Raw genomic sequence first — 13,007 nt, 5'->3', positions numbered from 1 at the left:
TGTGACTCACATTTTACTTCTTCTATGCAGCTGAAGAAAATAAGCTGTGGTTCCTGAACCTGTTGCATGAGCGAATGAGGGGAGTAATTAGTGTGACCCCTCTTTCACCTCTGCTCTGCAGAGCTGATCGACTAGCTAAGGAAGAAGAATAGTCGTACAGTTCCTGGATTGAAACATCAGATTATGTAAAGGGGTGTAATGCAGACTCAAACCTAATTGTATCAGTTCCAAACTTTAATTTGTCTGCAAGCCAGTTTAATTTTTAACACAATTTGTGCACAAGTCAGCAGTATTCTACAAAATACTTAGTAGTGTAGTTACTGGTGGTGGTGATGCTTGACTATCATTTTCCTTATTCCAGCTGAAGAAGTGATGTACTGTGGTGCAATGATACCAGTATAACCAGCACATAATTCATGGAAAATTTATAAATTTTTTTTCACCTAAAATATTGTGTTATGAAATCATACCTATACTATACTGCATTTGGTCAAAAGCTTTCACAGTGGAATCTCAAATTTCGAACATATCACTTATCGAACTCTTCGAGAATCGAACACTTTTTTCAAAACAACTTTGTCTCTATTATCGAACTCGCCCCTATTTTCGAACCGCCGGGTACTGGACCTGTCCGACAACCCACTCTGTCCGTGTCCCCATGCAGGCGCCGTGAGTCAGGCTGGTTTTGTTGATGCTTGAGTGAACACTAACCTGCGCTCTCATTCAAACATTTTACGATTATTTTATTGTGTTTAGTCCTTGTGGGACTGTGAAATAAGCTACCATGGTTCCAAAGAAACTTGCTAGTGGTACCCCTGTGGTAAAGAAAATGAGAAACACCATAGATATGAAGAAGGAAATAATACAGAAGTATGAGAGTGGTGTGAGACTTGTTGAGCTTGCCAGGATGTATGGGAAAAAAAAGTCGACCATCGGTTTTATCCTGGCAAAGAAAGAACAAATCAAGGAAGCTGATGTTGCAAAAGGTGTTAATATGCTAACCAAAACATGACCACAGACAATCGATCAGGTTGAGAAGCTGTTGCTTGTGTGGATCAAGGATGAAGAGATGGCAGGTGATAGTGTTTCAGAGACCATTATTTGCAAAAAGGCAAGGAAGTTGCATGCCGATCTGGTACAGAAAACTCCTGGAACCAGTGCTGATAGTGAATTTAAGGCCAGCAGAGGCTGGTTTGACAGATTTAAGAAGCGTAGTGGCATACACAATGTTGTAAGGCATGGTGAGGCAGCCAGTTCAGAGAAACGGGCAGCTGAGAAGTTTGTACTGGAGTTTAAGGTTTACATAGACACTGAAAAATTAAAACCTCAACAAGTGTTCAGTTGTGACGAAACAGGCCTGTTTTAGAAGAAAATACCAAAGAGGACCTATATTACTCAGGAGGAAAAGGCACTCCCAGGACACAAGCCTATGAAAGACAGGCTAACTCTTTTATTCTGTGCTAACCTAGTGGTGATTTTAAAGTGAAGTTTTTACTTGTGTATCATTCAGAAAATCCCAGAGTGTTTAAAAAAAACAATGTCATAAAGAACAAGTTATGTGTCTTGTGGAAAGCAAATAATAAGGCATGGGTCACAAGGCAAATTTTCAAAGAGTGGGTCCATGAAGTGTTTGGCCCCAGTGTGAGAAAATACCTCCTAGACAATAATTTGCCACTCAAGTGCCTCCTGTTAATGGACAATGCTCTTGCTCATCCTCTAAACTTATTAGATCTCTTGTCTAGGGACTTCAGTTTTATAACAGTGAAGTTCTTGCCTCCTAACACCACTCCTCTCCTCCAGCCCAAAAGCAGTGTTTGAAAAGTGCTTTGAAGTGACCACAGACACTAAGTTGACCCTAAGAGAGTTCTGGAGGAATCACTTCAATATCTACAGCTCCATAAGCCTTATAGGTAAGGCTTGGGAGGGAGTGACTTCCAGGACTTTGAACTCTGCTTGGAGACAACTGTTGCCAGATTGTGTCCAAAAGAGGGATTTTGAAGGGTTTGAGGCTGACCCTGACCCTATCCCTGACCCAGCTGACCCCCTGCCTGTTGTGGACTCTATTGTGGCATTTGGGAACACCCTGGGGCTGGACGTGAGTGGCGAGGATGTGGAAGAGTTGGTGGAGGACCACAGGGAAGAGCTAACCACTGAAGAGCTGGAAGAGCTTCATTTGGAACAGTATCAGACCACAGCTGAAGATCTTGCTTAAGGGGAGGAGGGAGAGGGAGTGGATGAGGTGCCTTCTTCAAAGATTAAGGAGATTTGTGCCAAGTGGAATGATGTCCAAATGTTTGTGCAGAAGTACCACCCTGAGCAAGCTGAAACAAGCCATCTTTGCAACGAGTTCAGTGACAGAACCATGTCCCATTTTAGGGAAATCTTAAAGAGGCACCAGAAACAGAGGACTGTGGACAGTTATTTTGTGAGACAGGGGTCCAGTGACTCTCAAGCTGGTCCTAGTGGCATTATAAGACAGAGAAGGGAAGTAACCCCAGAGAGGGCTTTGACACCTGAAGTCGTCATGGAGGGGGATTCTCCTTCCAAACACTAACCCCAACTCCCTCTCTCCTCCTCCCTATCTTCCAGATGTCATCACCACTCTTCAATAAAGGTAAGTAAAAATGTTATTTTATATGTTTATTTACATTTATTAATACATAATTGAACACTATATTTGTTGTGTGTATGTAAAACTGTAATTAATCTCTGTAAAATGTATTTTTTTCTTTGTGAATATTTTTGGGTTTCTGGAACGGATTAATTGTTTTTTTTTTTTTTTTTTTTAACAAGTCGGCCGTCTCCCACCGAGGCAGGGTGATCCAAAAAGAAAGAAAATCCCCAAAAAGAAAATACTTTCATCATCATTCAACACTTTCACCTCACTTACATAAAATCACTGTTTTTGCAGAGGTGCCCAGAATACAAGTTTAGAAGTATATACGTATAAAAAATACACAGTACAGTGGACCTTCGATGGCATCATCTAACGTTAAATCCGACTAGTGATATATTTTAACGCAAAAATTTTGCCTTGACTTGCACTAAAAAACTCGACCAACACAATTCATTCCATTCGAGACGCGTCCACTTGTGGCCAGTGTTTACAAGCCAGCCAGCCACCACGGTCCCATCCAAACATACAATCGGAACATTTCGTATTATCACAGCGTTTTTAGTGATTGCACCTGCAAAATAAGTCGCCATGGGCCCCAAGAAAGCTTCTAGTGCCAACCCTACAGCAAAAAGGGTGAGAATTACAATGGATATGAAGAAAGAGATCATTGCTAAGTATGAAAGTGGAGTGCGTGTCTCCGAGCTGGCCAGGTTGTACACAAAACCCCAATCAACCATCGCTACTATTGTGGCCAAGAAAACGGCAATCAAGGAAGCTGTTCTTGCCAAAGGTGCAACTTTGTTTTCGAAACTGAGATCGCAAGTGATAGAAGATGTTGAGAGACTGTTATTGGTGTGGATAAACGAAAAACAGATAGCAGGGGATAGCATCTCTCAAGCTATCATATGTGAAAAGGCTAGGAAGTTGCATGACGATTTAATTAGAAAAATGCCTGCAACTAGTGGTGATGTGAGTGAATTTAAGGCCAGCAAAGGTTGGTTTGAGAGATTTAAGAATCGTAGTGGCATACATAGTGTGATAAGGCATGGTGAGGCTGCCAGTTCGGACCAAAAAGCAGCTGAAAAATATGTGCAGGAATTCAAGGAGTACATAGACAGTGAAGAACTGAAACCTGAACAAGTGTTTAATTGTGACACTGACAATGTTGTGAAACACTTTAGGAATGTCATAAAGGAACGGGAGGTACAGGCCTCTATGGACAGATATGTTGTGCGACAGAGGTCCAGTGACTCAAGCTGGTCCTAGTGGCATTAACCCTTTCAGGGTCCGTCCCGTAGATCTACGGCTTCACGTTGAGTGTCCAAACCGTAGATCTACGCCAAAATTCTAGCGCCGTCAAATTTAGCGCGAAAACGCTCATAGGCCTACATGTGAGAGAACGGGTCTGCGTGGTGGGTGTGCGCCATAAACAAAAAATCTAGGCGCCCGCATAGCATTGTGGGAATGCCGGCTCAGTTACCCTTGTTCACCATGCCTCGTCACAAGTCAGCTCTCACTCCCCGGAAAATTGGGACTCTCCTCTTCCTATCTGATAGTTCTGACACTGATGGAAGTGGAAATGAAGACGAATTCTACGGCTTTGATCAGTTAGTGACCGAAAAGAATGACCAGGATATCGATAATAGTGCAGAAAACCCTGACGATCCTCAACCTTCTACCTCTGGTGTGGGCACTCGTGACTCATGGTCGGTTGTTCCTCATCGCAAGAGAAAACTAATATTTTCGCGTGGCCAGGCCTCTGACTTCAGTAATGATGATGATAGTGACGTGGACTGTGATTTTATTGCGCTCGACGATCATTCGAGTAGTGATAGTGAGGAATCATATTCACCAGTGAAGCGTCGGTATGTTCGCCGCCGCATGCGCTCGGGTAGTGTACCCTATGCTGTGCCCAGAGGACGGAATACATCCCGGAGTACATCCCGTGGCCCAACACCAGTTTTAGGTAGTGATAGTGAGGATGATGTGGCTACACTTGGCATAGATAGACCACAGGCATCAGTGGATGGTGTTAGTGGTGATGGTAGTGGCACAGCCATGCGTGACTCACCAGGCCACGCTGGGACCCACGCTGCTGACTCGTCAGTTCAAGGACAAAGCAGAGCGCCAGCCACCAGCCCACCACAACCACAACCAGCCTATGATGTCCAGTATCCACCAGCAAACCGTATGTGGGATTGGCAGCAAAATCCCAATTTTGTTCCCAAGCCTCACCACTTTGATGACTCTCAAAGTGGAATTCTACCTACTTGTCCCCTTGGAACCACGGCCAATGAACTGAAATTCTTTGAATTATTCTTTGACCAGCCATTGATGGAAATTATTGTCAGGGAAAGTAATAAGTATTTTGAGTACACCATGGCAAATACGATCTTATCACCACAGTCAAGACTACACAGGTGGAAAGAGACGACTGTTGCAGAAATGTATTTGCTTTTTGCAACAATAATGCTTGTGCCTCACGTCTATAAGCATAATATAAAAGCATACTGGTCCACAGATCAGCTAATTTCTACCCCGGTCTTCAGTGAAATCATACCAGTGAACAGGTTTATCTTACTCTTACGTATGTTGCACTTCTCTGACAAAACCAGGCCTGACAGAAGTGACAGGTTATACAAGATTAGAAATGTTTTCATGTATCTCAAACAAAAGTTCAGCATATACTTTTATCCATTCAAGAATCTTGTAATTGACGAGTCTTTGATTTTGTTCAAAGGTAGACTGTCATTCAAGCAGTATATACCGAGCAAGAGGAAATGCTTTGGTATAAAACTGTTTGTACTCTGTGATTGTGACAGTGGCCTGGTGTTGGATATTGTTGTATACATGGGTAGTAAAACATTGAAAGATACCAAGATGTTATTGGGTATCTCAGGGGACGGAGTGAGAAACATGATGGCACCTTATCTTGGTAAGGGGCATACATTATATACCGATAACTGGTACACAAGCCCATTACTCAGTGATTTCATGCGAGTGAACAAGACAGATGTGTGTGGCACAGTGCGTTCTAATCGTAAACATATGCCCAGGCTCAACGCAGGTGCTCGTGGTGATGACGTGCAGGTGTTTACTGCCAATGACATCATGGCATTACGGTGGTATGACAAACGAGATGTCACATTGTTGACAACCATTCACCGTAATGAATGCAAGACAGTGGCAAAGTTGATCGAGTGACTAATGAACGTATTCGAAAACCAGTGACAGTGATTGATTATACACAAAACATGCGCTTGGTTGACAAATGTGACATGCAGATTGGTTTTGTTGACTGTGTTCGTAAGAGTTACAAGTGGTACATGAAACTTTTCTTCCCTCTCATGGACATTTCAATGCTCAATGCATATAATATGTACCAAATAAAGACTGGCAACAGACCACCGTATGGTGAATTTTGTTTGTCTGTTGTCAGACAACTCATAATGAAGTACCAGGTAAGAACACCTGCTATACAACACGGTCCTCGAATTCCTCAGGATATACCCAAGCGTTTGAGGAGGGAAGGTGATCATTTCATAATACAACTTCCTTCAACTCAGAAGAAATTTGCTCAGAAGAGATGCATCGTCTGTGCACAAACAAAACGACGGCAACAAAGACGCAAAGACACTCGGTTTATGTGTGAGGAATGTAAGGTGCCTCTGTGCATGGTGCCTTGTTTCAAGGAGTTCCACAAGCTCCAGCAGTTCTAAAACCATGTCCAGTGATTGTAAATATGTAAATATATGATAGAACATTAGTATTATACAAGATTTGTGCATGTTTATTGTAATAAACAACAGTGGTAAACAATAATATGATAATAACTTTAGTGCAGTTATTGTGTTCAATACAGTGAGTTTATATATATACATTATATACAGTATTGGTCTCTCAGGCCCCAAATGTTAGTAGGAATAGAAAAAAATTGGAAAAGAAAAGAAAAAACAATAAAAACCGCAAAATAATGTAATGCGCGTATGTGGAATTCGTCGATGTTGCCGCCACCACATAATTTTTGACAAACTTCTTGGCACTGTATCTCGGTAAGTACTGATCAGAATTTTTTTTTTGTCTTATTACCTTCACAAAAATATGCTCTTTAATTCTGTAAGAAAAAATAATTTTTTTTTTTTTCAAAATTTCTTGGACACTGGAGCACCACTTCAGATTTTGGCCTTGGACCCTGAAGGGGTTAAAAGAAGAAGGGAAGTATCCCCGGAAAAGGACTTGACACCTCAAGTCCTAATGGAAGGGTATTCCCCTTCTAAACACTAACACCATCTACACTCTCCCCTCCTCCCATCCCATCAATCATCACCAGATCTTCAATAAAGGTAAGTGTCATGTTTGTATGTATTAAAATTAATATTTTATGTGGTAAAAAAATTTTTTTTCAATACTTTTGGGTGTCTTGCACGGATTAATTTGATTTCCCCTCTCCCGAACACCCTAGTATTTACTTCTCTTACAACCCCATCTTTTTTTTATTTTTTTATTATCACACCGGCCGATTCCCACCAAGGCAGGGTGGCCCGAAAAAGCAAAACTTTCACCATCATTCACTCCATCACTGTCTTGCCAGAAGGGTGCTTTACACTACAGTTTTTAAACTGCAACATTAACACCCCTCCTTCAGAGTGCAGGCACTGTACTTCCCATCTCCAGGACTCAAGTCCAGCCTGCCGGTTTCCCTGAATCCCTTCATAAATGTTACTTTGCTCACACTCCAACAGCACGTCAAGTATTAAAAACCATTTGTCTCCATTCACTCCTATCAAACACGCTCACGCATGCCTGCTGGAAGTCCAAGCCCCTCGCACACAAAACCTCCTTTACCCCCTCCCTCCAACCCTTCCTAGGCCGACCCCTACCCCGCCTTCCTTCCACTACAGACTGATACACTCTTGAAGTCATTCTGTTTCGCTCCATTCTCTCTACATGTCCGAACCACCTCAACAACCCTTCCTCAGCCCTCTGGACAACAGTTTTGGTAATCCCGCACCTCCTCCTAACTTCCAAACTACGAATTCTCTGCATTATATTCACACCACACATTGCCCTCAGACATGACATCTCCACTGCCTCCAGCCTTCTCCTCGCTGCAACATTCATCACCCACGCTTCACACCCATATAAGAGCGTTGGTAAAACTATACTCTCATACATTCCCCTCTTTGCCTCCAAGGACAAAGTTCTTTGTCTCCACAGACTCCTAAGTGCACCACTCACTCTTTTTCCCTCATCAATTCTATGATTCACCTCATCTTTCATAGACCCATCCGCTGACACGTCCACTCCCAAATATCTGAATACGTTCACCTCCTCCATACTCTCTCCCTCCAATCTGATATTCAATCTTTCATCACCTAATCTTTTTGTTATCCTCATAACCCCATCTATAAATATATTAAACAACCAAGGTGACATTACACATCCCTGTCTAAGACCTACTTTTACCGGGAAGTAGTCTCCCTCTCTTCTACACACTCTAACCTGAGCCTCACTATCCTCAGAAAAACTCTTTACAGCATTTAGTATCTTACCACCTATTCCATATAGTACTTGCAACATCTGCCACACTGCTTCCCTATCCACTCTATCATATGCCTTTTCTATATCCATAAATGCAATAAAAACTTCCCTACCTTTATCTAAATACTGCTCACATATATGCTTCAATGTAAACACTTGATCTACACATCCACTACCAACTCTTAAACCTCCTTGCTCATCCGCAATTCTACATTCTGTCTTACCTCTAATTCTTTCAATAATAACCCTACCGTACACTTTTCCTGGTATACTAAGTAAACTTATTCCTCTATAATTTTTACAGTCTCTTTTGTCCCCCTTTCCTTTATATAAAGGGACTATACATGCTCTCCGCCAATCCCTAGGTACCTTCCCCTCTTTCATACATTTATTAAACAAAAATACCAACCACTCCAACACTATGTCCCCCCCTGCTTTTAACATTTCTGTCATGATCCTGTCAGTTCTAGCTGCTTTACCCCCTTTCATTCTACGTAATGCCTCACGTACCTCCACCACACTTACATCCTGCTCTTCTTCACTCCTAAAAGATGGTATACCTCCCTGGCCAGTGCATGAAATTACTGCCTCCCTTTCTTCGTCGATATTTAAAAGTTCCTCAAAATATTCTCGCCATCTACCCAAAACCTCCATTTCCCCATCTACTAACTCCCCTACTCTGTTTTTAACTGACAAATCCATTTGTTCCCTTGGCTTTCTTAACTTGTTTAACTCCAGAATTTTTTCTTATTTTCATTAAAATTTCTTGACAGTACCTCTCCCACTCTATCATCTGCTCTCCTTTTGCACTCTCTCACCACTCTCTTCACCTTTCTTTTACTCTCCATATACTCTACTCTTCTTATAACACTTCTGTTTTGTAAATACCTCTCATAAGCTACCTTTTGAGGATGTTCATTTCCATTATTTGTTATGGGAAATAATGCTTCGCTTTTCAGACTTTTTGAATTTAGAACTAACTCCTGGAACGGATTAAGTTCGATATTTGAGGTTCCACTGTATCTAAATAGAGAGTTGTGGTTTATGTGATTACAATTTATCATTCAGTCCTTTTCAAAGCTTGTTTTCCGTTTTACTTATTCCAAAAACTTATAGACTCTAATCATTTTTACGGTCCTGTTTTTCCAGAAATGGATACGCACAGATGGTGATCGATTACTAATGGCAGAAGGACTTAGTCTGTGTGTAGACAGTGCAAAGGAAAAATCAGTTGGATTAGTAGTAGAGAACTGTGATAAGACAATACTAACTCAGCGATGGTCTTTTATTGTAAATAAATCTTAATAATAAGGTGAGAAATCTATATAGCTAATGTCTTGTCACCATGATTCTGTATTAATTATGTACCGTATAAACAATTATTTTTGTGGTATAAGTGGTGTGCATGCTGTTAAGTCAGTCAGGTTAAGAGGCATGTCATGATTAACTATTTGGATAGTTTTCCCTTCTGTGGGGAGAAATTTGGTTGATCTCTATGCTGTCTCATTAACCAATGGTGAGGCTTGATATAGCCACAAATCATACATTGAGAAATAACCTTATTAACATAAATGAACCATAGCATTTAAGTGCCCTGCCTTTAAATATAGGAATTTTAAACAGATCTTAAAACTGTCTTCTAGAGGAAACTTTACACATTCCTTCAACATGTGCCTAATCAGCAAACATCAGTAGTCTTGGCTGTCCAGTTTTTGGATAATTGGTTGATTTGATACAGACTTGAATTTGTGTAGCCACCAATTCAGCATGTCAGTGTGCTGTGTGTTATTATCCAACACCCTCATTGGATGCCTCATCTAACAGTAGATTAATTCAGCTGAAAACTGTCCTAAGTAGCAGGATATTGCTGGCAATAGAATCAGTCTTCACTTAAGGTTGGTGAGTATTTTAATAGGTATAACTTGGGTGTGTAGAGGTAGAAAGTTGAAAGTGAACATAGATAAGAGTAAGGCGATGAGGGTATCAAATGATTTAGATAAAGAAAAATTGGTAATCACATTGGGGAGAGGGTGTGTGGAAGAAATGAATGTTTTCAGATAGAATTTGGGAGTTGACTTGTCAGCAGATGGGTTTATGAAGGATGAGGTTAACCATAGAATTGATGAAGAAAAAAAGGTAAGTGGCACATTGAGGTATCTGTGGAGACAAAAAACGTTATCTATGGAGGCAAAGAAGGGAATGTACGAAAGTAGTGGTACCAACACTCTTATGTGGGTGTGAAGCTTGGGTTGTAATTGCTGCAGTGAGGAGGCGGCTGGAGGCAGTGGAGATGTCCTGTCTAAGGGCAATGTGTGGTGTAAATATTATGCAGAGAATTCGGAGTGGAAATTAGGAGGAGGTGTGGAGTTACTAAAAGTATTAGTCAAGAGGGCTGAAGAAGGGTTGTTGAGGTGGTTTGGTCATTTAGAGAGAATGGATCAAAGTAGAATGACTTGAATAACAAAAAGGCACAATACCGTGACTGGAACGATACACAAATAACCCGCACATAAAAGAGAGAAGCTTATGACGATGTTTCGGTCCGACTTGGACCGAAACATTGTCAATGGTCCAAGTCGGACCGAAACGTCGTCGTAAGCTTCTCTCTTTTATGTGTGGGTTATTTGTGTATAGAATGACTTGGAGAGCATATAAATCTGTAGGGGAAGGAAGGAGGGGTATGGGTCATCCTCAAAAAGGTTGGAGGGAGGGGGTAAAGGAGGTTTTGTGGGCTAGGGGCTTGGACTTCCAGTAAGCGTGTGTGAACGTGTCAGATAGAAGTGAATGGAGATGAATGGTTTTTGGGACCTGACAAGCTGTTGGAGTGTGAACAGGGTAATATTTAGTGAAGGGATTTAGGGAAACCAGTTAGCTGGACTTGAGTCCTGGAAATGGGGAGTACATTGTCTGCACTTTAAATGAAGGGTTTGGGATATTGACAGTTTGGAGGGACTTCTAAACTGTCATATCTGAGTGCCTCTGCAAAGTGATTATGCGTGAGTGAGGTGAAAATGTTGAATGATGATGAAAGGATTTTCTTTTCGGGGATTTTCTTTCTTTTTTGTCACCCTGCCTCGGTGGGAGATGGCTGACCTGTTGAAAAAAAAAAATTGAAAGAATTTAGTTGAAAGTTGTCTAGTCCTCATGACCTCTGTTAAAAAAGCAAAAGTAACCATGAGCAGCAAAATGTTGCTAAGAATTTGCTGAAGCTAGTTGAGAGCATGCAGGATGTTTTTTTTAGTGAGTATATATTGGGGAAAAATATAAATGCTTAACCCTAAATGCCCTTTTCTAAATGAGTACTGTATTTGTTCAGAGAAGAAAAGCATACTTTCTTAACAAGTTTAATCATTTTAAAAACAGTAGTCTGCATTAGGATAAATTCCTTCAAAATAAGGACTTGAAAAACTAAATTCTCAAGAAATTAGCATTTTCGGGTATCACCATATACACGTATGTAATCAATTCACTCTTGAGAAACTATTGCCTAGATCAATTCTGTATGGAATGTTCTATTTCAAAAAAGTAGCAAACACCGCATCATGGTGCATTATTTTATTTCCTTGATAACCTAAATTTGTTGCAATGCATTTTTACTTTTTTATTTTAAACCTGTTTTTACTCATATGTGAGTATGTGTTTTACTGTTAACATGATTCCAAAATAAATTTTTGGAGTAGGTCGAGAGTCACTACTCTTGAAAAATTCACATAATGTCCAGGAGGCTGGTGTTTCTTTTTTAATTTCTTGAAATAGGTATCTGGTTATCTTTTCCCACCCTCTGGGAGGGAGTATATGTTATACAAAATTCATAACTTAAGAAAAGTATTTTCCATTTCAGTTTGTAGTTTGAACAAAAAGAGGAGCTCCTGAAAGAAACCCGAAGATTAATGAGAATTCCACATCAGTCCGTAACTGAAAAATTATTTCTTGTACTATATACAGGTCTCCCTCAACATTCACGTTTTCAGCTTTCGCGGGCTTCACACATTCGCGAATTCCCAACTGCCAAATTCCCAGCCACCAAATTCCCAGCCGCCAAATCATATTCAAGTTTCCCGCCACCTGCGAGTCCCTACTACCCTCCCTCCGACCCCCGCAACTGGCAGCCAGCCCTCCCACCACTCAGTGTGGTGAGTGCTTTGTTTGTTCATTATTTGCTATTAAACTACAGTATAAATAATGTAAACACATTCATGACTGCATATTGGAATGGCTATTTGGACAGGTATTGGACGGTGACATCATGTGTTTACTCTTGAACACAGCAAAGAATCAAACATTTCTGCTACTGCTAATAATAACAATAGTAATAATAATAATAATAATAATAATACGATATAATTGAAGAAGGAAATTGTACAAAAATACGAGGGAGTGGTTGACACATCGTCAGTGTGGCTTTGTTTATGCTGGAGTGTACATTAGTCTCCCTGCTCTTCCAAACATTTCACAATAATTCATTGTTTGGTGCTTGTAGATTGAGTGTGACTGGAGTGGTTGAGGCAGTGGTAGAGGTGATAGAGGCAGTGGTAGAGGCAGTGGTAGAGGCAGTGGTAGAGGCAGTGATAGAGGCAGTGGTAGAGGCAGTGATAGAGGCAGTGGTAGAGGCAGTGGTAGAGGCAGCGATAGAGGCAGTGATATTTACTAACATATATGTTATAAATAATAATAGTACATTATGAATAACATTTATTATTATTTTATAAATGTTATTAATATTAACATGTACTATTATTATTTATAACATACGTATATGTTAGTAAATACCACTGCCTCACCCACTGCCTCTATCACTGCCACTATCACTGCCTCTATCACTGCCTCTACCACTGCCTCAACCGCTGAA

At 40.8% G+C, this 13,007-nt stretch overlaps 1 protein-coding gene across 2 annotated transcripts in view; it reads left to right on the top strand.

Annotated features, from left to right (window-relative positions):
• Nucleotides 1-12,272, top strand: part of Pgant2 (polypeptide N-acetylgalactosaminyltransferase 2) — a 411,072-nt gene extending 398,800 nt beyond the window's left edge. For both annotated transcript variants that reach the window (XM_070094694.1, XM_070094695.1), the window contains 2 exons: nt 9,308-9,470; nt 12,000-12,272. In XM_070094694.1, the coding sequence (XP_069950795.1) occupies nt 9,308-9,463 (156 nt within the window). In that variant the 3' untranslated portion in view covers nt 9,464-9,470; nt 12,000-12,272. The remainder of the gene's footprint in view (nt 1-9,307; nt 9,471-11,999) is intronic.
• Nucleotides 12,273-13,007: the final 735 nt, after the last annotated feature.

Source organism: Cherax quadricarinatus, chromosome 47, assembly GCF_038502225.1.
Source record: "Cherax quadricarinatus isolate ZL_2023a chromosome 47, ASM3850222v1, whole genome shotgun sequence".
NCBI classification, from domain to species: Eukaryota; Metazoa; Arthropoda; class Malacostraca; order Decapoda; family Parastacidae; genus Cherax; species Cherax quadricarinatus.
The sequence above is the reverse complement of the archived record's forward strand: the minus strand, read 5'-3'. Positions and strand labels throughout refer to the sequence as shown.